General features: G+C 44.3%; 1 protein-coding gene and 1 long non-coding RNA gene across 2 annotated transcripts in view; both read left to right on the forward strand.

Annotated features, from left to right (window-relative positions):
- Positions 1-4,166: 4,166 nt before the first annotated feature.
- On the forward strand, positions 4,167-8,510 carry LOC136562424 (uncharacterized). Its single transcript, XR_010784515.1, has 3 exons — positions 4,167-4,213; positions 4,719-4,770; positions 8,175-8,510. It is a non-coding gene; the product is annotated as an uncharacterized lncRNA (long non-coding RNA).
- Positions 8,511-10,777: 2,267 nt separating this feature from the next.
- IL1RAPL2 (interleukin 1 receptor accessory protein like 2) overlaps positions 10,778-27,047 on the forward strand; it is a 337,482-nt gene continuing 321,212 nt past the window's right edge. Inside the window, exons 1-2 of the mRNA XM_066559579.1 lie at positions 10,778-10,914; positions 23,519-23,619. Coding sequence (XP_066415676.1) covers positions 23,538-23,619 — 82 coding nt within the window. The 5' untranslated portion in view covers positions 10,778-10,914; positions 23,519-23,537. The remainder of the gene's footprint in view (positions 10,915-23,518; positions 23,620-27,047) is intronic.

Below are 27,047 nucleotides of genomic sequence, written 5' to 3' on the forward strand. Positions count from 1 at the left end.
TAGCAAGTTTTAAACTCATTTTATCAGAGGAGATTGTGCCTAACTAAACCTTGTTCCTAAGTCTTTATTCTTTGTTGTTAACACACCTGGTGAATTTTTTTCTGGAGTGTTTGGTACTAAATTATTTCCAGTCACACAATGTCTTTGTGGCTGAGAAAATGCAAATAATGATCCAGTGATACTCAACTGTAATCTAGCAGTTTATTTAACTTCCTCCCTTAATACTATTAAATCTGGGGTGATGATCCCTGCACTGGGCACTAGATAAGGCAAAAAGTTTGTCTTCTCAGACAGGCTTTGGATGGATGCAATAAACCAGAATCCTTTCTGTCTCTGGAGATTTCTGATGCAGTCACAGAAACCCATGTTTAAACCAGTAAAGAACTTGGTCCTCCGGCTTATTTTGAGTGAAGAATCTAACTGCAATACTAGTGGAGTGCTTCCTTCTAAAGCTATTATAGAAAGAAATTTTGCTCAATGAGATGTCTTCAGTCTCATAGAAACCTTTGAATGGAAAGCTTTTTTTTTTTTTAGCTTTCTTTTTTTTTTTTTTTTTTTTTTTTTTTTTTTTTTAAGGGGGAGATAGTCCCACAGGTGCTTAGGAGAAGAAAAGGACCAGATCAAGAGGAGGAAGGTACAATGTCAGATATCTCAAGATATCTCAACCAATCCTTCCCAGTACCAAACATGGGGATCTATTGAATACAGAAGGCAACAGAAATAACTCTGGTGTTTGTTTTACAAACTGCTAGTTTACACAGGGGAGGAGCCAAGGAGTTCAATGTGCTGGCATTTTTGGCCATTTAAATTTTCAAATGCAGCTGAACACTGAATTTTGATAATTGGTCTCAATAACATTCTTACTAAATACAAATTAAGTCATTCAAAGGACTTGGGTTTGCACCTAAGTATTAAGATCACTGAATTGGAAAGCAGTTTTCACTCACAGTTTTGAACCTTTTGCTACACATGAGATATGTCACCCAGAAAAGCCATCCCACAGACTACTCATCTAATCCATCTGGTAGTGCAAATAGTGGAGGGACTCAAAATAACAAGAAAATTGTTTACCTTTCTGAATAGGATATGAAATTACTTTCTTGCCTCTTTATAGCAGCTCGAACATTTACACAAACTTGTTAAGCTGCTTAGAGAGAGGATTATTTGTGCAGGTAATGCTTCTTTCAGTAAGTTAAGCTGCAAGGAAAACAGATGCTTGACTTCATGAAATTTGGAGAAATTGCCTCTGGGAGAAATTTAAATAAATTAATAGAGAGCTTCTGCCTTCCTTCCTTCTCTGTCTTTATTTTAGACAAATTATTCCCTCTCTGTGAAGATGGGCCTGTGCAATACTCACAAGGAAGTTAGTTAATTATGTAAAGCTGCACCAGGTAAATGTTATTTACAGATGGCTAAAAAACTTTGTATTACACTCATTTGCCAAGAATAACCTCCCTCATTTCACAGCTGTGGAGAGGTGTTTTTAATTGTCATTAAGGTAAGCTGCAGATTGTATTCTCCTGCATATTTTTACCCATTTTGACTGTTATCTTTCTTTGCATTTTTTAATTGTAGCCCTGCAGGCACTGTGCACATAATTGAAGTAACCAATCTGTTTTTGTTTATCTGTGTTTTCCATTAATTAGATACGTGGAATCTAAATTTCCGACTGCAAAATGAGGTGACAGGCTAAGGGACCAAATCTGCATTTCCTCACCAGGCTGCACTGCTGGTGCAGTTGGAGCAGATATTTGCAGAGCAGGACACAGCAGTGTTGGTAGTCTGGGCTGGACAGGGAGTGGAGGGGGGAGCAAGTGGCTCTGGAAGGGACTGGAGGAGGGATGTGAGAGGCTCTTGCCCTTCCCTGGGAGTGAGGCTGAGCCTCCCTGTACCGTGGGTTTGCTGCAGGCTGGCTGTTCACATCCAAGGACAGGGGAAGCTGCAGCCTTGGCCCTGGGCACAGTGAAATGGTGCCACAGGAATTTCACCTCCTGCCTGAGCTGGGCTCACAGCAGTGCCCATGTGGCTCCTGGATACTTTTCTGTACCCAGATTTCCTTTTTCCTACTGCTGACACTGCAGCTCAAAACTTAACTTTTATAAATAACCAAGGTTCACCCCCTAACCTGACCCATGGCAGCACAGGTAAGACCTAAAGCTGCTGCTATTTGTTAGGGCATCTCAGTGGTCCTCAGAGAATTTCATTTAGAAATGTCCCAGCTCTGCAGTGCTTACATATTCAAAACAGGATAGGGATCAGCTGTCAGGTTTAGCCAAGAACTGGAGAATTTGCCAAGAGTGAAGTTCTTGGGAAGAAATTGAAGTGATCTTCATGTAACAGGCAAAGGCCAACTATTTTCAGCCTGCCCACAAATGACCACTAAGAAGAGAGGGAATAGCCTCAGTTCTGGGTGTGCAGAATAACAGGTCCATGGAGAATTCCACAGAGTAATGGGTCAGTAAAAACAAAGCTCTAATGTAAATCCAGAGGCAATCATCAGGGAAAATCTTTGGAGCTAAAAGCAACTTATTGAGGTTCTTCTGAACTTTGTTATGGATTGACATTTTCTGATGTGCTTTGTGAGCTCAGGGTTTGCTGGTTTGTACTCAAAAGGATGAATAAGTGCTTCTTTGAAGCTCATGGCCTCTTTTGCCTGTATATCTATGCCATAATTCCAGCACAATCCTGTAAGAGCCTCCCTGATGTCAGACTGGCCTTGTACACACATTAATGACTTATCAGGTACTAACTCCCTGCCCAGCCCACACCTTTTCCCTCCTGCCTCCCCTCTGTTGCTCAGTCATTTTTCTTTGCTTGTTGCTTGCCTGCAGTGATGGGTGTGTGCCCTTTTCCTCACCTGGAGTCTGGCAGTAAATAATTTGTCTGCTTTTTTTTTTCTCTTTTTACATTCTGGAGCAGCTCTGATTATTTTAAAGCAGAAAAAAGACCAATAAATGGGGAGAATCCTGAAGGTAAGTACTTCAGTGAGGACTTAATGTCAAGGTACAGTACACATAGAAGCTTTTGCGGGGACTATTTAAAAACTGTCATCTGCTATACATTTTGAAGGCAGGACATAATTCAGACATCTGATTGACTGCCCTTGAACATTGATTCTTGCTCTATAACTTTTATTTTTCAGAAACCTTGATTTAAGAACTTTTTGAAGGCATCATATATTGCATTCCTCACCCTTAGTGGATTACTTCTGCTGCCTTAGCTGCACCAGCTTTGTGGGGACAATATGGCAGAAGAAGGAATGTTAAGCTCTGTCAGAGCAGAAGTGGAAAAGTCACCTCTGTAAATTCAGGATTGCTTAAGAATTGTCTTCCCTCTTCACTTGGAAGTACAAGAGGTGCCCTGGCCCTGGGCAGTTCAGGAGGTTTGATGGAGGTGCAGGCTGGAGAGCACGAGCACTATGTGCCTGCATAGAGAGGAGATGTCTGTGTACTTCCCTTCCACCTGTTTTTTGACAGGGAATATTAATACTCCAAACAGAAATTAAACAAGTAATTTCAGCATGCATGTTTTGTTTCCTTTAAGACAGGGTACAGCTGTAATGTGCTCTGTATTACCAAGTACTGGCATTTTTACATAGATAAGAAATATTCAAGTCTGAAATACGCTTAACAGCTTCTTACAGAAACTTAAGCCAATTTTAGAATATTACCATGTTATCTCAAGCCAAAAGAATTGGCAATCAAAAGTGTTTTTAAAGCCATTAGCTCCAGTTTCATTGACTTGTTTTAGTTTTTTCTCTTTGAGAACATGTTGTTTTTGAGGAAATGAACTCACTGACAGTTTGGAGGGCAGGACTGGCTCAGGCATAGTGAGAAAAACCACAACACCACTGTTTAGTCTTTGGGTCTGAAATTAAATCATATCCCTTTATTTCCAGAAATGTTTCTCTTCACAGATGTACTGGGAGAGGGTAATTCAGTGCCTTGAAATGTATGGACAACTGAGGATGACAAAGCCTGAAACAAATGTCCTGAAAAGAGTTTATTACCAGGCATTAAAACAGGTAAGGCTGTAAAAAATATATTTTGGCTGCCAAAAATGTATTTGACTGCTACCAATATATTGGTCTTCTTTTTTTACTTTTTTAAAAATCCTATTTATAGGACATGCTCACTGGTGCTTAAAGAGACATTGAAACACTGACACCAGAATTGAATTACTGATGGGCTGAATTGCTGGAGCAGCCTGCCAGGTGAGTGGGTGGGTGTGCAGGTGTGCAAGTGCAGAGTACCTTGGTCTTGCCAAACATAATTCCTGTGTGTACCCCTAGAAAAACAAAGCAATGCCCCTACTGCCAAATACTCTGCTGCATAAAAGCTCAAGGATCTTTACCCTCATGGTGAAGTGAAGGCTTGGGAAGGGGTCTTGGCACGTGAGCCCCTTTGCCATGGCCTCAGAGGGATGTGCTGAGAGGAGCCAAGCCAGGCTCCTGCAGCTCCTGGCTCCACACCTGGAGCTTGGCAGGAGCTGTGCCAGGGGCTCAGCACAGCTCATTTCACCTGCCTGGCACTCCCTGGCAGCCCTTGTGGGGGTGCAGGGCCAGGGAGGACCCTTGTGAGGCTTAAGTGGGAACAGGAAATTCTCCTTTTCTACATGACAGGCCAGCCTGGTGCTTCTGCTTGAGTCAAAACCCAGTTGTCTTCTTGGGAATTGAAAGAATCAGACTGTAGAATTTAACCTTGAGCTTTACATTTTAGTAATGGAGCTGGTCAACTTCAAAAAGAGACACCTGTTCAGCATGGGATTGAGGTATGTAGGTTTAGTACACAATTTATCTGTCTGTGAACAGGGATGTGAAACAACACTTAAGGTTGATCATTATTATTTTTTCCACATACCTCCCCTGCCCTGAAACTCCATTTCATTTTCATCTGAAACAATATTTTTCTTCTCCTTTTGTCACATGACCTGGAAAATCCATTATTCAACCAAATATAATCTATCCCAAATACGTGTAACTTCTGTCTAGAAAAGTAATTTAGGCTTTTGTGCCATCAGTCCAGAGTTTCAGACCATATGTGGTACTTTTCTTTTCATACTTATGATTTGCTCTGTTCTGCAGCCTGAAATATGATAATCTGGGCAGAACAGAAATGCAAAATAGGACAATTTTTACAACCAGATTTAAAACTTCTGTTTTGTGCTACAAACACAAAGAAGTAAAAAAATAAGTGCTGTACTAATTTCTTCTTTTCTAAAAGCACCAGCAAAAAATGGAGAGGGGAAAAGAAATCTGTAACAGAAAAACATAAATCAGCATCAGTATTTGTTGATTTCTAGGTTTTATTTTCTTTTGGTTTTTAAACTAGGATTTTCAAACAATTCACTTGCAGAAATTTGCATTTTATGAGAACAAAATGTGATGAGATCATTTTAGGTAACTTACCTCTTTTTCCTCAGTTTGTGGCATCTAAAACCAACCATGCTTGTCATTGTCTCAGTAATTTCTGATAATTGAAGTTAAAATATACTGTAAGTTTGCACCAAATGAGCTCTTCCAAGATGAGTTTGCCAAACTCTGTATTGCAGTGGGATTTCTGCAATTATGATTAGATACAAACAAAAATGATCTCTGGAATACCACTGAATGCAACATCAATTAGCCTCTCTCAATCCCACAAGAGGTTAGGAGAACCAAAATTTGCATTTTGTCTCTGTAGCTCTGCCTCTGCCAACCACAGTTGTGCTGGCAGATCAGCACAATGAAAAGGGGATGAAGGGAGGAGAAGCAAGGAGCTGATGGAGGACTTTTATATTACTAGGTGCTGATGTGCTTTAGGGTGTTGTTGGTACTCACCAGAAGTCTCAGAGCTGCTGAATTGATTGTGTAGCTGCATCCCATGTAGAGGACAGAAATCACCAGTACAAGAGTTTGTGTGTGCTTTTACTCCTCCCCATGTTTTTTTTTTAGCTGATTATTGGTTCTTCCACCAAAATGTGAAATAGACAGGCAAAGGCAGCATTTGTCTAAGTTGTGCCTGAGAAATTCCCAATGGCAAATAGAAGCTTATTTCCACTATCTATCAGTGGATTTTACATCTCTGCTCCACAAACTACTCTGCACATGAAAAAAGGCTTGCTATTTGAGCAGTTTCCCTAGCAAGCTCTTTGCTGGATTAAGGCAAAATTAGGATTTGTGTCTGATTTTAATTAATTCCAAACAGTGATTCCCTTTCTTCTGTTTGCCAGTCAAGAGAAACAGGTAAATAGTCAATATGTTATCTCTTTTTGCTCTTCTACAGAAATATAATGACTACTGCAGGAAACCTTACCTGTGCTGTAAAGCTGTCATGTTTTTCTTTGGGGAAGGAAATTCTTATTTTCCCATCCATATACCCATGCAGAACAGTTACTCTTCTTACACTCTCTACATGCAAAATGCTTAATAATTTTATCTTCAGCTTTCAAACATAAAAGTGAGAAAGTTACCCTATTCCAAACTTAACTACTTGTGTATGTTGTTGGTATCAAATAAGATTACTGCTTGGAAGATACTGCATTTATCTTTCACTTGAAATAACCCAGGAGAATGTCAGATGCAAAATGAATTTTGAAATCTTGGCATTTACTGCTGCTTTGTACTCTATGTGTGCAACTTCAGTCAAGCGCAGTGACACTGTTGTGTGAGTCCCTCCAACTGAAGGGAACTGGCACTCTATTAACAATCCCTCTTTGCAGAGCTGAATGGGAAATGTGTTACTACTCAGCTCTGCGTTTGTCTCCTGAAGAGTGGTGATCAGAATCATGGCTGCTACCAGCCAGGCAGGATTCTTTCCTTGTCAGCTTATTCTTCCTGTAGCTAATCCCTCATCCAGCATTATACAGCTGTTGATGTCCTCCTCCCTTCACAAGAGGCACTCTTTGCTTTGGCTTTTGTCCCATGTAAATGCAGCCCTGCCAAGTCCCTCTGTGATGAGCTCCCTTCTGTGCTCTGCTGCTGCAGCATCAGCATCTCCCCTCCTCAGTGCTTGCACCTCTCCCTGCTCTGGGGACGTGGGTGCTGCTGGCAGAGCACAGGGCAGCAGGACACACAGGGGCTGGAGATGGTGGAGGCAGCCTGGGTGATATCCTGGGGCCCTGCAGCTTTCACCTGGGCTGAGGCAGGCTGGAAGCTTGTGCCCACCTGCAATGGGGTTATCTATTGGCTTTGCATCACTGCTAAAATTAATGGCTGGGAAGAGTTGATGGTGTTTCCAGAGATGGACTTAGCTTTCACGGGGTGGCTTGTGAGCAGGAGCATTCACACACACACATGCATAATTTTCATGTGTGGCCATGTTTCCCAAAGATCAGACCTGAATCTGTGCTGCTATATATGAAAGACTAGACATAAAGTCAATAAATGTGACTCTACACAGCTGTAAATCCTCTCATCCTGTCATCTTCCCATTCAGGCAAGAAAGATGTGAGAATTGTGTAGACTCAGAAGCAGAGGTTCATGGCAAGGCTGGGGCTCTCCTGATCATAGCATAGAGGATGGCCCCTTCTGGAAGTAGCTGCTGGTGGTAAAGCTCATAAGGGCAACTCACATCCCCTAAATGACCTTCCTCCTGCTGGAGGCTGCGCACTGTACCCCAGCAAGCTGCTCATGTGGAAGCTCTTTAATTTCTGCTGTGTAAAGTCAAACCCAACCTTTCCTATTTGACTGAAGAGGAGCACAATGCAACACACAAAAGCAGCAGATCCATCAGTCCTTGGGGGGTGAAAAAAGAGCAGCTGGGAGAGCAGCTTCAGCTGGTGGCTGTCTGATGAGGATGTTTGGCTACAATCTAATTATAATGGATGTGGGTGAGTCCACACATAGGTTGATTTAAATTGATTAAGAAAGCCTACCTGACTCTCTCAAAGCTAACTGAAGTCAGTGGAAAATAATCCTTTTCCCTGAATTCTCTGATACTGAGTTAAAGCCCTAGAATTCCACCTCATGAAATAATTTGATTGGCAGAAAAAATGAAGAAATTTAGTAAACCAAGGATTGGAGAAGTAAATTTGAAATGATGCATTTGGTTCCTGGCTCTTCACAGATTTACTGCTTGGCATTGCTCAAGTTCACTGGTATTTTTTGTCATCCTTTCCTAGTATGGACAGATATGACAGTGAGAATAATTCTTCTCTCTCCCATTTTTATTGAGGTCAACTCTCTCTTCCTTCAGTGTGTCTACAACACAGTGCACCTGGGAGGTCTCAGCTGGGGTCCCTGACCTGCTTTTACCAGACATGAAAAAACAACAACAACAAAAGAGGTCAGAAACAACAGCCAAAGCAGGTCTCTACTTCTTTAGTGGTACATCAGAAACAAGTGTAAGGCTTGGTGCATGGCAGGCTGCTCCTACAGCTCCTCTGAAGGCTGATCTCTCCTGCTCTGTACTCAACTCCATGAATACCACATTCCTCTTTGCCTTCCTACGTTATTTTCCACAATTGGCTGAGAAAACATCAGAATAAGAGAAACGAAGTTATTTTAAAAAATAAATTATCAGTCAGTGATATGTTCCCCTACTTTTTAAATGAATAATATATGCATTCATATAGTGACCATAATAATTTATGTTTTTTGACTTGGTATAAAATGCTGAAGAATGTCTAGTGGTACCACTTCAAGTATAATTCCAAAATATTGATAAATGCAGCTTCACCTAACTGTATGTTTCAAAGTTCATGGGATGTTTTATTTCTAAGCTTTAAATCTTTTAATTCAACTAAAAAGTGACTTTAGTAAGTGACTTGATATATAATGAAACAAATAGCACACTCACACTGTAATCATGCCAGGAGAAGTGAAAGAGTAGCTGAAGTGTCAGAGGTTATGAGTTGTAGCAAAGGTATCAGTGTCTTGGTGAAGTCGGTGTCTCCTGGAAACATTTTGTCTCTTTCAAATTATTTAAAAGACTTATACGGGCAATAAAATGTTTATTGATCTTTTCACATTCCTGCTCTACAATAATTTTGCTCATTTACTGTATGTAAGAATACCTTGAGGGTGCCTGAATCCTCCTCACATCTGGGACTGGGAAAAGTCACCATGTTTGGTTGTTCTTGGCCTTGCAGGTCAGCGTGGCTGAACATCATCTCCTTGAGCCTAGAGAGGCTTTAAAGGATGGTTACACTCAGAGAAATGCCTAAGAATGTTGCTACTTTTGTTATCCTTGTGTGGTATCTAGTTCAGATTTGCTTTGCCTGTAGGTAACAAGACAATCTTTCTAATTGTCAGCTCTGCATATGTGATGGTGACCCAAAAGCAGAGCCAAGTGTTTTCTTGACTTTGACAATAATTGCAAAGATGCTGATGCATAGTTGAGGTGAGCAGCGTGCAATTGAGCAGGATCTGGCTTTTCTCATCTGTTCTGGCTTGAGGGCAGGGTGCTGAGGGGATGCTGATTTCACTGCTGAGGGTCTCCTGAGGAAGATGCTTTTCTGTGGCTGGCTCGTGTTTAGGTTTTAAGCTTCTCACTGCTGGGTTGCTCAGTGTTTGCAGCTTCTCAGTGGTCCTGTGCCCTGTGACACAGCACCAGTCAAGCCAAGCAGTGGCACTGTAAAGTCCTAAAGTGCCACATACAGAAATTTGTCCCATGATTTTTCTGCCTGTATCTCAGTTACCTGACAAAACTGTGTTCTCCTCTGAATCTGAGTAAAATGCAGTAGATTATAGTCTTACATGGAGCTATTCCAAGATATTTAAAAGTGAATAAAAATCAGCACAGGGAAACTAAAAATAACACTACCATTCTGTGGAAAGCATGAATGTGCCATGACAGAAGCAGAGTTAGGGAGGAAAAATGTAGCCTGGTCCAGTTAAAGGCAGTCTGGTAAAATGCATGCTAATGATGGTGTTAAAACGCAAAGTGGGTTTGAAAGCAGCTTCTCCGTTCAACGCAGATGCTGAAAGCCCTGGGGCGAGCTGTCCCTCTGTCTGCAGTGAAGCCTCTGTGGGTTCTGCGGGCAGCCCGAGGCCAGGGCAGCACTGCCCGGATAGGGGCAAAAGGGACCCTGGTGCTTCTCTAAGTGTCAGCGTTTGCCTGTGACCCTCGGAGAGCCGCAGCTCTCACTCCAGTGTGCGCTGCTGCCGGGCACTGCCTGCAGCAGGGACTGCTCTGCCTGTACTGCCCTGCCCTAGGGTTAGCGTTAGGGCTGCGCCTGGGGTTAGGGTTTTGAAAACCACAAAGCGCAGAGCTCCAGGCACGCTGGAGCGGCAACAGGCATGCCAAGGGGAACACAGAACTGCCACAATGTGGCTTCCTCCACAGCTTTGTCCTTGGGACCAGCCTTAGACCAAGGCTACTTTTACTGCCTAGGGTTAGGGTTTTGAAAGCACAAAGCCCAGAGCTCCAGGCACGCTGCAGCTGCAAAAGGCATCCCAAGGAGAACACAAAACTGCCAAAACCTGGCTTCCTCCACAGCCTTCTCCTTTGAACCAGCCTTAGCCGAAGGCTGCTTTTTTTGTTGTGCTTAGTGTTGGGGTTACGCCCTCGGCTCCATGCCATGTCTCCTGGTAAGGTGCCGACCCCCCATCTATCTATCTGTTGGCTACATCTTCTGCAGAGACCGGAGCCACGTTCGCGGCCGTAGCTGTCCCTTGCCATTCGGCTCCCCGTGGGTTCCTGTCGGGTCTTTTTGGGTGTTTCTCGCTCCGCGGGCGCGGTGCGGGCGGTGCCGCGGGGCGGTCCCGGGGCCGCGGCGGTGCCGGGCCGGGGCTGCAGGGCGGAGGCGCGGCCGCCAGGGGGCGCTGCTGCTCGCGCGGCGCGGGGCGGGCGCACCTGGCGCGCGGGGCCGCGGGTCCCGGCCCGCTCCACGGACACGGACACGGAGCGGGACCGGGACCGCCCCGCCGGCCGCCGCTCCGGGGGACACCCACGGCCCGCCGGCATGCAGCCCTAGAGGGGAGCTGCCCTGGAGGTGAGTCCGGCGCGCGGCGCTTCTCGCGGCAGTTCCCTTTTTTACTAAAAAAGAAAAAAAGAAATCCCTGAGAAAAAGAAAAGTTCGTCCCTTCTCCGGCCGCCGCGCGCGGGACGGGCCAGAGCTGCGGCTGCTGCCTCATCCCGCCCGGAGCTCCGGGCGGGCGGAGCGACCCCGGGGTCCCGCTGGTGCCGCGGCGCTCCCGAGGGGCTCCGGGCAGGGACCCCCGCAGCTCCGGCTCTCCGTCCCGGTGCCGCTGTCCCGGTGCCGCTGTGTCGGAGCGGATGCTCGGGGCCGGATCCGTCCGTAGCGGCGTAGCCGCTCCACCGCTCCCCGGACTGAGCCCGGCTGCTGTTGGAAGCTCCGGGAATGTTTTCTGTCTCGAAGGGGGGAATCTCGGTCCGTACTGAAGGTCTCTCAGCCTCGCGAACGCGTGTGGGGCTTACCGGGAAAAGTGTTACTGCCGGAGATTTAAAATAAAAGCGCTGGAGCAGTTTCCTTTAGGGATGATGCAGCGCGGTGGAGTCTGCTGAAGTGGTGCCGGTGCTTTGGAGGCTTGGCCGCTCTGAGTTACCGTGGTGGGTGTTGGACTTGAAACCTCTGCCTCTGAAAGTTCCGTGACAGTAAAGCTGCTCTGGTTTCCTTTGGAGTCCGATGGAAATCTGCTGAAGGGCACTAAACATTTCTGAAGTGGCTTGGATTCAGCCGCTCTTTTCAGAGAGCCTGTCCCTGGACTGCTGTCTCTGCTAGGATTCAAAGAATCAAAAGTTTCTGGTGGAAAATGCTCAGAGTTGGAGTAAGGTTTGTGTACTTTTGGCAATTTCTGTGCCTGTTGTGTGAACGCTCAAACTTGTGTTTATGCTGTGAGGGGAAACCCATTGTGGCAGGAGCCAGCAGTCTGTAGCGCTCCTCGGCAGCGTTTATAGTCTCTGATTTATCCTCCCTGAGTTTTTACCCTGATTATTTAAAAAAATAATAACATATTTTTAGCGTCTGTGTAAGGTTTGTGGGTGTTACAGTATCACTACCTGACTGCGGGTAGATCTGAGGTTTTTCAGGGGCTTGTTAGTGGTGGGGGCAGGCGAGGTGAGCCGCGGTGGGCTCGGGAGCGGGAAGGGCTGCGGGGAAGGGCAGTGCCCCGGTGCCCCGGTGCCCCGGTGCTGTGTGAGTGTGGGGCTGTTGCATTCACGCCCGAGACAAGCTCTCATTCGCCCTAAACGCTTCCCGTCCGTGCCGAAAAGGGGACGCTGATTCTCATCAGGGTTAAACCTCTGCAGCTGCGTGGCTCTCTGTGGTGCCCGTAGGAGCAGGTGGATGGCTGCCCTGCCTCTGAGGAGCGCACGGGAAGGAGATTCCCTCCGGAGGCAGGAGCGGGCCAGCCCTGGGGGGGACATGGTGCCTGGAAAGCTTTGCCCGTGCCAGAGCCGAGGCGGGAGGTGAGTGGGGGGTGGAAGCCGAGAGCGAGACAAGCGCTGGCTTTGCAGTAGAGTGACTGCAGAGGAGAGCGTGGGGCACGCAGGGGTTTGGGGCTCCCTAAGGCAGCGGGGTGTAATGCATGGGCAGTGAGCATGAGAAGTGAGAGTTGTGGCAGGTCACCGAGGCACTGGCAGTGATCCTCAGGAGTGAGCCCGTGATCCATCAGGGGCTGTGACTGGCGATGTGCAGGGCGGCTTCCTGAGAAATTACTGAGGATCGCATCCTTCTGAGGATGTTCCTCTGGGCACAGGAGACCCCTTGCAGTGGGAGGACGGGGCTTGGGCCGACCTCCCTGCAGAGTGCCGGTGTTGCTAGGCAGCAGCTTGCACCTCCAGCGTGCTCCAGATCCGAGCCTGCGAGGGGAGACCTTCCTCCCCTGAAGCTTTCTAGCTGGTGACCAAGGCTGGAAAGTACAGATCCTGTGGGTGTGCATGCACTTCTTGCTTGCTCCTGGGTATTGGGGAGGGCTGCTCAGCTGGGAGGGTTCTGGGTTGTTAGCTGACAGCAAGACTTCTTCATACTCACCCACCGACTTGGGCTGAGGCAAGCCCGGGAGAGAGAGATGAATCTTTAAATGTTCCATTTGTAAGAACTTAAGAGTTCTCTGCAGAGCACCTTTTTCTTTTCACGGTACCTGGAAGCTCATTGGAGGTTTGTCTTCAGCTTGTGTGGTGATTGATGCTTTAGCAGTTAAATGGGAGGGGGAGGGAAAAGGGAGGAAGGAAGGCCAGGTGTGCCACATTAATGCACTGAGCCAGCAGGAGTCAATTTTAGTGGATGCCACACAACTGCTGCAGCCTCAGTGCACGAATGGCATCAGCCAGTGCTGTCTGAACTGCTCTGTATCTCACAGAGCACTGGAAAGCCTTTTAATTTTCAGAGCTGCCAGTCTGGTGGCTGCACTTTGAAGCAGTGCAGTAGCTGAAGCTGTTGGAAACTAGCAGGGGTGGGACTGACCACTCTCCAGACAGAAGTCAGATCAAAAAGGAGCCTGAAAGGGTCAGGAGGGATTCATAGGCTGGTGTGGTGAAGGTGAGTTCAGCAGAAGGGCAGTTCTTGTGGCACAGATAACTTCTTATCAGGCAGGAATTGGGGGTGTGGGAGGAGGAAAATTCCTGGTTTGATGGAGGCCGGAGGCTTGGGCCTCAGGAGACCCTGGACTTGGCAGCCTTAAGCCTGGCTGGGGCTGCAGAGGAGTGTGGAAGTGGAGGCAGGCAGGAGCACACTTGCTGGTCTCAGGATCTCGTGGGGGTTGTGCTGTGCCACTGTGGGATAAGCTTGAGCCATGGAGGGTTTAGGAGTGGGTTTTTCTGGAGGTGTCAGGCAGCTGCTGGGGGTCTGTGAGGAGCCCAGCAGTGATGCTGAGAGGCTGCTGGAGAGCCAGGAGGAGGGAATGGGGACAGCATGTGAGGCTTGTACCCCTTGGGATGCTCTGCCTGTTTGGAGAGGGCAGGAGCCTCCAGGCTGTCTGGATGGGGTGTTCCTGTAAGGAGATTTGGTTGGTTTGCATAGGCAGAGTAATTTTTTTTTTCCCGTGACTGTTCTCAGCTGTTTCCTGGGGAGAGAAGAATGCGTGTTACAGTAATCACTTAAAGCTGTGGAGAACAGTGTCCTCTATGTGGCATTTGGAAGGGCGAGACTGCTCAAAACTTTCTGTGCCCTGGGTTGTGATGCCCTTGTGGGACCAGAGGTGGAGGAAAAGTTCCAAGGAGCAGGAGCAGTGATCCCTGCTGGCTGAGGTGGGAAGTTGCCAGAGATGGCTGGGGCAGGTGGCCTTGACCTGGGTGTCTGAGGGGAAAGGCTGAGAAGTTGTACTCACTGTGAGGAGTACAAATAAAGCATTTATACTGTATGGACTTTTCCTGCTCTCTGAAACATTCCTGCTCCTCAAACTGAGGCTCAAGCTGAAAATATCAAGGGATGCTAAATTGTGAGCAATTGTTAAAGAGCCTTAAAGAGCTGTATGGGAAGCTGTGTCTGCTCTTTATTTCCAAGCCTTCCTCAAACAATGAGAGTCTGAGCTATTTATCAGGAGCTCTTTTAGTGCTGGAAGGGAAAGTGAACATTTAAAGTGTATCACAAAATAAAGAGGCGCTTTAAGAGGCAATTTGCTTTTCAGGATGTCCAACTAAAAATAAATCTTTCTTTAAACAGCCTTGAAAAGAAAACAGAGAGAAAAGATCTTGCCCTTGCTGAGAATAAGGAAAATCTTTTTGCTAGCTTTGATGGTGAGGGTTTCCTCTGGCATCTGGTACTAGATCCAGGTAAACCCTCTTGGAACTGGTGGAGAGCTGAGGGATGTGTTATATTCAGTAACAAAGCTGGTGAGAGAGAGACTGTGTGTTAGAAACTTCTGTAGGGATTTTGGCTAATCCTTTCCACCCTAAAAGCACTACAGAGTTCCTTCCACTTCTCTTTTCTTTGTTTTATGTAACAGTTAATTAACAAAGATGTCTATTTGACAAAGCAATTTCAGGGCACATAAAATATGTATTTTACTCTTATTTTGGCTGCATCAGAACAAACTCCATTGTTTTCAAGATTTCCATAAAATGAGTTAAAGTAGCATCCTATAAGCAGTTTCTCATAGTTCTCAAATTCTGGGGGATGTTGTTTCTTTGCTTACTTAATTATATTTTTATTTTCACTCAGACAAATCTGGCAGTACATATGTGTAAAGTCCAGTCTCTGGTTATGTAAGGGGAAAAAAAAAATCCCTATCAAGGATCTGTTTATCACTTTAAGGAGCAGCAATGCTGCCGAGTTCAGTGAAAGCAACTTGCCTCTGGTGACAGCAAAGTGCCATGCCTGGCTTCTCTGGGACTGTTTTCTAAGTGGAAAACCGTAGACGAGTGTTTTATAAGGAGCCTGACAGCTGGTATGTCATCTTTTCCTGTTAATTCTGTCTTCTTTGAGCATCATGAATTAGTTAGGAAAGCGTGTGCCATGGATGAGATCAAGGAATGTATTTCTAAGCACATCACAGGCAGAACTGTGTTCTCACAGAGCCTGTTTCATTGACGTGCAGGAGTGAGCTTGGACCAGACTTGCCATGAATAGTGCAAATACTGTTATTCTGTTAATATTGCAGAGCTATGAGTGTGTGTAAGAGCAGGGATAATGTCAATACTGCTGACAGTTACAGCTGTAGTCTCTCTGCTGTGTGGTCATGGACAGAGGCCTGTTTTAAAGGCTCTGTAAAAGCAGGGAACATTTCAGCATGCAGATGGCAGCCCAGTCTAAAATCTAGTTCTGTTTTACTGAGCACCTCTGTAATGAGCCTTGAGGAGCACAAGGGGAACGAGAGAAGTGGTGGAGGGGGAAAGAGGAGGGATGTGCTATCTTTCAGGATTGAGACCTCCCTTTGAACTGTCTCTCTCCATTTTTAATAGCTTTTCTGCAAAAGCTGCTTGGGGAGCAGGGTTAGAACGGGTATGAAAGAAGCAAAGCATCTAATCTTTTGGCTTAATAATGCCCTGGTGTAGGCAGCTGCAAAGTGGACAGACTTCCTTATTGATATAAGAGCAGAGAGCAGTGAGCGAAATTGGTGTGGGTGAGAATGGTCCCTTCTCATCTCTTTTAATCTGAAAGGTCTTCTACTTTTGTAGTTGAGGGTCTGCAGAGAGGACCTCTGATTGCTGGAGGGGCTGTCTAAAGCAGTCAGGAGAAAACGGCCCTGACCTGAGCAGTGCTGTTTGTTCTGGGTGTCAGCAACTGAACAGCTGGAGTCAAGTGCAGCCATGGTTTTTCTGGAATTTACAGGGTTTATCAGTGTATCTGAAGCCTAACAGCAACTTGGTTTTTTTCACTCAAGAGCTCTGAATAGCAGGAGTCAGAGTCCTTTTTTCCTGTGCGGGGCTTCTCCACAGCCCAGGGCAGCCTGGCTGGGCTGGGTCGGGGTAGTTCCTGATCCTGTCTCAGCCCAGAAGAAATTTGTCATCCTGGGACAGTGCCCAGCAACCTTGTCAGCTTTGAGAAGCATGTGTGGTCACCCATATGTGGTCACCCATGGCTGGGCCTCCTCTCTCCCCTCAGATGGCTGTGGTTACTGCTGCACCTCACTCTGCACTGGGAGCTTCCTGCTGTAACTGCATCAATTCTTGCACTTGGGCTGATTCAAGGTGATTCTTGAAATCTCTCCCCTTTCCTCACTGCTAGTGTACACGTTTAGCTTTCCAAATGTAGATTGTCTTTACATTTTCTTCTCTCCCCCAGTGGGCTTTTCTGTAAGCTTTTAAGTACTTCTGCAAGGTGGTGAGAGGCTAAGCCCTACTCTGTAAACTTAAACTTTGGCTCTGGGAGTCTTTACATTTCCTACAGTACTTCATGTTGCCTGAAGTACTGTATTGATTAAACCACAATCTGCAGGAGTAAATATATGTAGAATATCAATAGCTTCTACTCTAGGGGGAAAAAAAGGCTGTAAATTAATTGATCCATTATGTTGACCTCATAAACCATGAGGGCTTGCAGTACAGCTGTAATCCTCCTCCCACAACATGTATTTCACTTTGAATGTCTGTAAAAGGTCTGGACTACTCAAACTTAAAACCTGGGACACACCTATCTATCTATCTATCTATCTAATCTATCTATCTCTCTATCCTAGCATGTGTAGTTAGAATATTGCAATGTTAAGGCTGAACAATAGTTCTCTCTAGAATCCAGGGTAGTGCTGAATCAGTACATCACTGATGGTGCAGCTGGGTATGAGGCTTAAACAGTAGCTAATTTCCCACTCCTTTGTCATTCTTGTTCCTCCTTACAGTTGCTTTTTGTGTTTCTAAGTGCAAGACCTGTTGCAATGAGGGGTGAGTACGATTCAGGGATTTAAAATCTGATTTGAAGATATAATGAACTGGAATTCTGTGGAGTTGCTTAGGGAATCGAGGTCAGTGTGTGGTGTGGGCTGATAGAACTCCATCTGCTAATCAGTACTGTTAGTCCTAGTTCACAAACCTGTTAAGATGGGCTGCTTAGGTTTTTATTGAATTGGCAGCGATTCAGATGCGTGTGTACATCGTATGCTCGTCACTCTCTGTAGTGTTTGATGCTACGGATATTGTAATCTTTATCTATATTCAGAATATTTCGGGGTTTTTTCCTGTTTCCTGCCCTTCCCCCCCCCCCCCCCCATAAATGAGCACTATTTTAGGAAGCTATTGGATCAGAAAATTCTTTTAAGAAAATGTTCTTGTGTTAATGCATGCAGGGTTTTCTCTACAGGGCAAGCCAGCAGTTTATTCAGTGTTGAGTCTGACTGCCACTTTACCATAGCTAAAATCACTTCTACAACTCTGCAGCCAGACATATTAATAGGGGAAGTTAATGGGGTGTTTTCCATCCACAGTATTTTTCTTTTGTGCTTGGCACTGAAGCCCATTTTTTTGTTTCTGTGTTACACTGTGAGATTATTTTTGAAACTTTAAGACTCTGCACTCATCTTCTACAGTTCCATTTCGAAGATATTTAACCTTTTAGTGGAGGCATTAAAATATTTTCAAACAAAACCTGTGTATTCACACCAAAGGGTGTTTCTTCTGAAACAACTAGTAAGATGCTGAGTTTATTCCTTTCACATCACAGAAGATCTGTGAGTTTTAGGTTTTTATTCCTTTACACCCAGACATTCAATCTTTAGGGGAGTCATTACAGATAAGTATTATAACCTTGTAAGTATTTGGCTGTGGGTTCCCTTTGCTTTGTCAGGACAAGACCTTGCTTTTTCCTTGTTGTATTACTGTCATGTGGGTGATACACTGCTGAGCCAGTAATAATCCCAGACAGTTTAGATGTTGTCTTTTTGTTGCTGTTTATTTCCAGTTTGTGTAACGCAAACACTGTGTTGAGCAGGCATAGCATGTTTCCCTCATGTCTTAGTGTTAGAGACAAATTTTAGGAGAAAGCACTCTGGAATGAGCATCTCCTCTAAAGAGAAAGGGCTTCAATAACTCCCCTTTCTTCTGCCAGTGAAAGAAATGGATACCATGGGATGAAAGCGAAAAAAACTAAAACTGTTTATAAACAAAGCAAGATACCTGCAAAGCACAGGAAAAAAAATGGAACCTTCCATCTCAGCCCACCTCTCCACATGGCTGGGAGGCAAAGATGGAGGCTGCCCTTCTTTGTCTCTGGGAAGGGAGGAGAAAAGGGTTCACAGCAGCTGGGAACCTGTTGCATTTCTGGCATGGGTCTCCTCCTCACAGCAGCCAAAGTTGGTGGATTTTTGTCCTTACTCATGTTGGTTCAGCTCCTCCGAGGTCTCAGGTTCCAAGGGGTCCCACTGGATCCCTGATGGGCTAAAAAGAAAAACCCAAGCCCAAAACAGTTCAAGGGAAAAAACCCAGCCAGAACCAAAAAGTCACTGAAGGATTCCCAGTACAGCCTCCAGGCTGGAGTAAGGGAAGGGAAAAAAACTTCTGGTCTCAATCTAGCAAAAGCTAGTCTGACAAAAGGAACAATGTAGGGTCCCTGGGCCATGCTGGAGCACTGGATAGAGTCTGAACAGAGCCCAGAGCTCCCTCTGGCCCCACCACCTGCTTCATCCTTGAGATACAGCAGTCATTTCTGGGCATGAAGCAGATGATTAGGGAATAAAGTATCATCATAAAATCACCTAGGACTCCTCATTTTAAAATTTCTCTTTAAGCTTCACCTTAACAAGGAGAATTAAGCAGATGTGGGTTTAGTTAAGGACCTGAGAGGTCCAGTGGAGAATTAAATCCTGCAAGACAAATGCTGAATGCACACTGCCTTGTAGAATTAATGCTCCTTGTGTATTTAGACAACTTAAGTGGCTGGTTATGATGGCAAAGATGCACAATGAATTAGGCAAAATGAAATATTCTTTGATGCTCATTGAGCAGCAGAGCGAAGAACACTGCATGACCCATATCAAGTAGAGCTGAAGAGACATTATTTGAGCTAGCATGCATCTCTGATCTTGAGTATTTTATCTCTGATCTTGAGTATTTTTTCTTTATGTTTGAGGTATCAACAAAAAGGAACTGGTGCCCATTGTGGATTGCTTCCAACCAACATATTATATAGGCTGATACATTTAAGCTCCCTATTATATAGGCTTTTAGTAATGAACAGCTCAGTGTGGTATGTTGGCAAAAGAGAAGACCTGAGAGTGAGTTCATATTAAAATTTAAAGCCTTAAAAAGTGGGCTGGGGAAATGGTTTGAAAAGAAATGAACAGGACTCACCATCTAGCCTACTGTAAAAACAATGAAAGAATTACTGTTGCCATTCCATCCTTTGTGTGTGGGGTGAAAATGGTAATTTATTTTTGTGAGATATCTGAGCAACAAAACCTGACAATTGGAAATCACTAAAGAGGTGGGTCGCTGTTTTTAATGAGTGCCTTCTGCATCACAGCTTCTGTGGAGAAACCAGAACCTACAGAGCCTCGTGGTGTGTCAGCAAATCTCAGCCTGTGCACAGACGTGCGCCTGAGTGCACAGGCACTGCTTTTCCTTTCTTGTTTTCTTTCAGAAAGGAGCACTGCATGAACAAAGCTTGTGGTACAAATTAGAGCAAAGCTAAATTATATTTAAAGTGTGAACTTGGGAATCTCAGTGCTGGGTTTTGTGCAAAATATGAATGCTCTGATTTACTTCTCTTTTCTTCTGATTTCTAAGAGCCTCCTTCTAACCTTGTCACTTGAAGTTCCTTTGAGTCCCAGAAGCCATAGGAGCTGAAGGGATGCTGGAAAGACAGCAGGCAGTACATGAAGGAAACAGGAACACAGCAATTTCACAAGCTCTGTTTCCTGAGGAATTTGGTGGAAGAAAGAAGTTTCTCAAAAGAGATGAAGTGTTAGGCAGAATATGGGAGTCAGGGTGGTTTTTGTTAGAAGAACAAAATTTGTGCTGCATTGCAGCCTGGTCCCCTTGTAGTTTTGGGTGCCTACAGGACACTGTGACACTTGCCTGAAGTCAGGTCTGTAGCACAAATGGGTGAAGAGGGAAGGAGAGACCTTATTGGCAGTGTGATGATGAAGAATTAAGTTGTCACACCTTGTTGCTCCTACATTTCTCTCTCTGATAGCAGCCACCTTCCTTTGCTTACCTGGATTCAAATACAGCCTGGCTGGTCACGGCAAGGCTTGGACTACTGACTTTTCCTTCTCTGTCAACAAGCACTTCATTCTGTGTCTCCCTTCCCTCCTCTCGATGATTTTAGGCAAGTTGGCTGTAATTGGTATTTCTATGTCCTTATGGAGTGAGACGTCTTCAGTCTTCTGGGAATGGCATGAACTTGGTTCCCCTCTTATGAGGCATATCCAGTAGAGCTGTAACATTCTTGTTACAGCTGAGAGCCCCTACTCACACCTGCTTGGAGTTTGCAACATCAGAGTAAGTGGCTCCTCAGGGAAATGCTGCTCAGTGCCTGTGAGGGGAAAGGTTTGTCAAATGGCAAAATCAGCCCCTGCTTGCAGGGAAGTGGCATTGAACTCTGGCTTGTTTATTCTATCTTTTGTTTTGTTCATGTTCTTCATCAGACCATAGGCATCCACTCCACATTTATTCCCAAAAGCCTGGCACAGGGCTGGCTGGGGTCTGTGGTCCATCCCACTGCCTGACAGGTGAGTGAGTGGCCCTGAGGAGGGAGTTGAGAGCAGTCCTGTTGGGCGAGTCTTGGCACACTCAGCTCCAGAAATCTCCTGAGCAAATTTAGAAATGTAATCTTGAGCTAATACAACCTTTCTTCTTCTGGCTGCTGGACATTCTTCTGGGAGAAATACAGCTTATTTTGTATGTTGTGCCCTTTGTTAACCTGAATGTTTAAAAGCAGTCATCTCAGATAGGGCAGTTTGACCAGCCTGGTTGTCTGTGGCTGGCTGCTGTCCCAGGACAGGCACAGCTGACCCACTGGTCACTCTGCTGGGACTGATCCCACTGCCTGCTGGAATCTCTGCCATGGTGGAGGTGACACTCAGACTCTGATGTGTATTTTCATGCCAGCCTCAGTGGAGTTGTGTCAGATGTGACAACTCTGAGGCTTTGGGCTTGATTATGAATGACTGGGTGGTGCTGTGGTTTCTTGCCCTTTTGCTGCTCTATTTTCCTGATTTGTGGAGGTACAGAGACTGACTGCCTTGGTGAGGATAGGGCTTCAAAAAGTACAACTCCTATCAATGCTGACAGAACCAAGAATTTTCTGCTCTGCCTAGCATTAATATTGGTTGGCAGAACTTGCTTTGAATTTTTAAATGTATTTAATGCAGCCTAGCTTGTTTGGGGTGGAGATATACAGACCCACATGAAAAAGGACCTAGGAATTCCATATTTCAGCTGTAATTACTGAGGGGGGAAAAGTGGAGAAACTAATTTGCAAAGCTATACTTGAAAATCATTCTAGCATAACATCATCATTACAATTATCTGTCAAAAGATTTAGTTCAATTACTTCTTTTTAAGCTCTCTTGTCAAGATAGCCTTACTGGCTTCAGGATTGTGTTACTCCAAGGAGAGGTCAAGGAAGAGTGAATGCTACTTCTGTCATTAACCACTGTCAGGCAGCCTTCAGTGCATATTTTTTCTTGAAAATGCCTTAGCATTGTTACTGTGAGGAATCAATAGGCATAAAGTGCCATTGAATTCAGAGAGAGGAAAAAAATCCACTGCCTGTTTATAGAGTGTAGTACAGTAAGGTGAGAGGAAGAGAACTTCAGTTTAAAGTGGAATTTTGAAATTGAATAGCAGCACAATTCCTGTAGTGTAAAAGATTACACAGGGTTACTTACGTTTTCTTCACACAACGATAGGCCAGTAATAAAATTACAAGGAAAGAATATTTGATGTAATAAACTCAAATTAAACTGAATAAATGTCAGTGAACAGCAGGACAATGCAACTTCTTGCTGCTTTGTTGTGTTGAGTAAATGCTCAGAGCTGGAGGGGTCTGGGCTTCTCTGGAGCTGGAGATTTGGGACCTCTGAGTGAGCTGGGTGGGCAGAGGTCTTACAGCATTTATGGGAGGATTCTGTTCACTGGCCTCAGTTTTGACTCCTAATGCTGGTAGTTTTGTGCATTTCTGTTTAATTAAAACGGCTGTAAAATGTGTGCTGAATCTTTTGGTGCAAATAATAACTTCACAGTGATTTAGATAGCTGCCAGCTTTATCTGATAATAAGGGTCCTGATCTAAAGTCTGTATCTTATATGGAGATGAATTCCTGGAGCTTAAATGTATCAGGCCACTTAAAGGCCCATGACTTCAAGCTGAGCATAGATTTGAGGGCTCTAGATTATAATTAAGCATCTCTCTTTGAGAGAGATGGGCTTAGATGAATTCAGATTTCTTCTACCTGTTTTTAAGTGCAGAGAAGAAGCCTCAGTTTGCTTTTGCTATCTTTTTTCTAATGGCCTGGTACTTGTAAATGAAAACAGAATTAGTTCCAGTAATTATATAAAATTAAAAATAAAATTCCAAACTAGATTTTCCCTTTTTCTTTTTTAATGTACATAACATAAAGCAAGTCGTAAACTTCACAGGTGAGACTCCTGAAACCTACATTCATTGATTTCTGAATTTTGTTCACCTTTCTTTTCCTTATTGTATAGGAGAAATTTCTGGAACAGCATTAATTGTAGGCAATTGTAGGCATTGTAGGAGCTTTTACAGTGCCACCAGTGGGAAGGTAAGGTTGCTAAGAGAGATTAAAAAAAAATCATATTATTCAGGAAAAGAATAGTTCATACAAAGTGTGTGGCCTGTTTGCACAAGACAAAGCTAATTGCAACCATCAGGGTTTTCCCATAACATACAAAAATAACATACAAAATAAGTAAATAACACACAAAAATCTGCCGTATTAGACCCATACTACTTCAAATAAGCTGTTACATCTTGTGATTTTTTTCTTTGAGAGCAAAATTGTATTTTTGAGCTATCATTTAAAAAAACTCAACCCTTTTGTGTGCTAGTAAGAGGTAGATCGTTCATACATGGTTACTTTGAACTGTTATGTTTTCCTACTCCTGCCTAAACATAAACTGAGAAGTTGTTACATTAAGCCATTGCCCTGTTGTGGTTCTTTGAGAAATGTTTAACTGTAGCTGCTGCTTTGTTGTAGTGAAAAGCTGTGATTCAGACTTTGTACTACGTTTGCATTTCAGCTGCCACAGAAAGTGAAAGATGAAGCCTCTTGTTTTCTTGGTTCTTGTGATCTGTACTGTAGTCAGCATGAATTTGAAGCTCGTGTCAAAGAGAAATTCTGGTAAGTCACAGAAAATTATTTTTACTTTTGGATCTGGACCTCATGTTCATGCAATCAAGAGTTTTAGACGGCTGCATTTTATTTTGCATAGGTAGTACTTGTTCTGTTCTGCCAAAAAACAAGAGTCTTAACAAGAGTCTTAAGTATGGTTTGCTTAGTAAATGAAAGCTGTTTGAATGTGTCCTTATGTTTTCTTTTGTTAAAAAAAAAAAAAAGAAAATGTTGATTGGGTTGAAACTTCAACCAGAGGTATTACAAAGATAATAATGACTTTGGCATTATTCTAACATCGAGTGTTTTACTCATGCTAAGGAATTTTCTTAACTGTGGATGTGGTCTGTGATAAGTTTTAGGTCTGGATGATTTTTTGTATGTTGAAAGGTCATCTTTGAAAATGTTATGCTGGTCTGATAAGTGATCATAGATTGGGTTAACTGGGAAGAACTCTTCTGAGTAGATAATCTCTGATTATTCTGTCAGTGAAAGAGAGTAGGAGTTGGTTCATGTTTACATCTGCTTTTGAAGCCTTCTAGTAGTAATAAAACTCTTCAAAGAGGCATTAGAATCTCTCCTCCAGGGTAGACAGCTCCTCTGGATAATGGTTGTCTGTACTTGAGCCTGAAGTGGTGTCTACTCCATGCAGCTTTGCCCTCTCAAAAAAGTGACTGCATGAGACTGTTTGTATTTCTCAAGTAATGTGGGGGGGTAGAATGTAAGAAAATAAAGATAGTGCAGAAGGTAATCTCACCCCTGAGGAGTTGCAACTGTACTGATCACCAAAGATTAGCAACAGGCCTGCCCTTAACAGGCCACAACTGTGTCTAATAAGGATGAGTGCTATAAAGGAGTGGGTTAGCTGGGTGAGGAGGGAGTTGGAGTTTGTTGGCTGTGCTGTGAGGAAGGAGGAGTCAGGGCTGCAAGGAGCTGCCTGTGAGAAATCACTGAGAAGGTATGGGAGCTTTGCAATAAGATGACAACAAAGTAGGCTGTGAGTTTGGGAGACACTGGGCAGACAAGTAGTGCTGTGCTACACAGGGGTGTCAGCCTGCTGCAGCCTGGGCTGTGTGTAAGGGTAAATGCTGCACTTTGGAACTTTTGATGGCATGTTGATTTTCCACACTCTTTGTGTGCTATGCTTACCATGTGTGAGGGCTTCCACTGATCCTGCTGTCCTCAAGGTCTTCAGTATTTTCAACACTGCAGGTACAAACAGAAATGACTGGCTTCAGTTGGTGTGGCTTGTGTTAAGTTTAATTTCTGCATTTCTTGAGAACAGAGGAGAAAATTTTTGGGCTGTCTATTAAAAAGAATTACATGTCACGTCCCAGGCTGGGAAATGTTACTCTGGGAACTGCCAGATGTTGGGCTGAGTTCTTTCTGCCGGGATGGAAAGTGTAAATGGAGGTTGCTAAACTGAACCAGCCTTTTGTTGTGGTTATTGTGCCCAGAGCCCAGTTTGTGCTGTGAGAGCAGTCAGGGATATTGGAGGTTTGGCGACAATGCAATCTTAGTGTAAACTCTGCTAACAGTGATGGTGTTCCTGTTCTTCAAAACTGCTGTCAGTGGCCTGGATGGAAACCCTCTGTGAGATCCACAATCAGTGTACCTGAACAGCCTCTGCTCTCTGATGCCAGGCAGCAGCACCTGGCTGCAAGCAAGGGTCTGTGCAATTCGTTGCCAGGAGCACACAGCTGTAGAAGTGACGTGCTGGTGGCTGTAGCATTGTTCAGCTGGTAGTTTGCCTTTAATTAGATTTACATTTTTAAAATCTGCTTTCTTTGACTCTGCAGAACTTCAGCTCTTGTGGTTATAGCAGCTATTGACAGTGTCAATTTAGGTTCAGTACTGGTGGGAAAAAATGCTTTAATATGTTAGACTGCCTCTTGCTGAACATAACTCATGAGTGAATAGGTGGTTCTTTTTCATTTCATTTGATTGTGGCAGTATGTGTTGAGAATAAGATGAAGAGGAAAAAATGCACATAAAGTAAAATTATAGTTTCTTTGCAAGTCCATAATCATGTGGTTGGCTTTCACCTTCAGCACTCATTCTAGTTGCTGCATGGACCAAACTATTGGTTTCTTTTTTTTTTGCTTTTTCCACTACATTGTGTGTGAAATAATTTTCTGTTCATTTGATATCAGCACTTGGAGTAAAACCAATAATTTGACTCCTTTTTACAAAGTCTTTACATTTAAAGGACTGTTGTTTGATTGCTTGGGGCTTCGCTAAATGTTATATGTTGTGAAGAAGAGATGGTCCAGCCACTTTTGAATTGAACTTTAACTGTTGGTATAATTTTAGTGGAAGATCAGGGACAGTGGGTGGTTGCAGACAGGCAAATGCACAAAGAAACAATGTCAGCATATTTTCCATAGGGTGACAGTAGCTCTAACAGGCTGCTGCTGGAATTCAGAGTTGTTTTTATTTTTTTACACTGATGTCTTGATGAAGGAGAGTGGAAAGGGGAAATGAATGTAATGGTTATTTGTGGGCAGCTGCACTGCAGTGTAAACTGGAAGCAGGAATAGTGTTTTAGCTGTAGATTAGAGCTGAGGTGGGGGAGAGGATGAAGGGCCCAAAGGATGCTCTGTGGACAGGATCTCTGCAGCAGTGTCTGGATGGCATTGTAGTCGTGGTTCTTGCTGGCTGTTGGTGTGGGGATGTCTGTTCTTGGTGAGCATCCTCAAAAGGGGAAGGGAAATTGTGCAGACAGTTATGTAGAGCAGTGTGAAGCAGTGCATGGAAGGGGCTGACACTGATGAAAAAGACAGATTTGGGCTACTAGAACAATAAACCAGCCAAATGGGTGTCTTTGCTGACTTATGTAGACTGGCATTTTTTCTAAGCAATGCATAGAATTATTGCATGAATGGCCAGAATTGTGATAAGAGCAATTATGGAGTTGACTGGCATGTGTGTAATATCACATAATGGAATGTATCTTGTTTAAGGGGTAGGGAGGCTCTAAAGGGAATTGACTTGAAGAGGAGCAAGGAGAGGGTGAGGTGTTGTTGTCAGGTAATACAAAGGCATCACTCAACCAAGGCAGTCGAGAGTGGGTCAGAATGTCCAGAGGGGCTTTAAAGGTGAAACTGGAGTTGCCTTAAAGAGAGGAAAGGTTTGGCTAGGACAGCATCTTCAGAGGCTGGTGCAGAAATCCTCCTTCAAAATCAAGGAATGGAAACCCATTTCTCCCAAGGGGAGAAAGTTGAGGATAAGAGCTCCAGACAGCAAGTGCAGGCAGTAATAGAGGCTGGACAGGCAAGAGTCATTAAAGAGGGGTCAGGAGTGAAAGATCTAGGATGTTAAACAGAAGGTGATGAAATGGTGCTCCAGCTGCAAGCATAGAACTGTAGTTTGCTGAAGAAACAATCCTCATGGAAGGGAATAGAAAAACAGAACTGAAAGATTTTTCTCGTGTCCTT

Source organism: Molothrus aeneus, chromosome 14 (genome assembly GCF_037042795.1).
Source record: "Molothrus aeneus isolate 106 chromosome 14, BPBGC_Maene_1.0, whole genome shotgun sequence".
NCBI lineage: Eukaryota > Metazoa > Chordata > Aves > Passeriformes > Icteridae > Molothrus > Molothrus aeneus.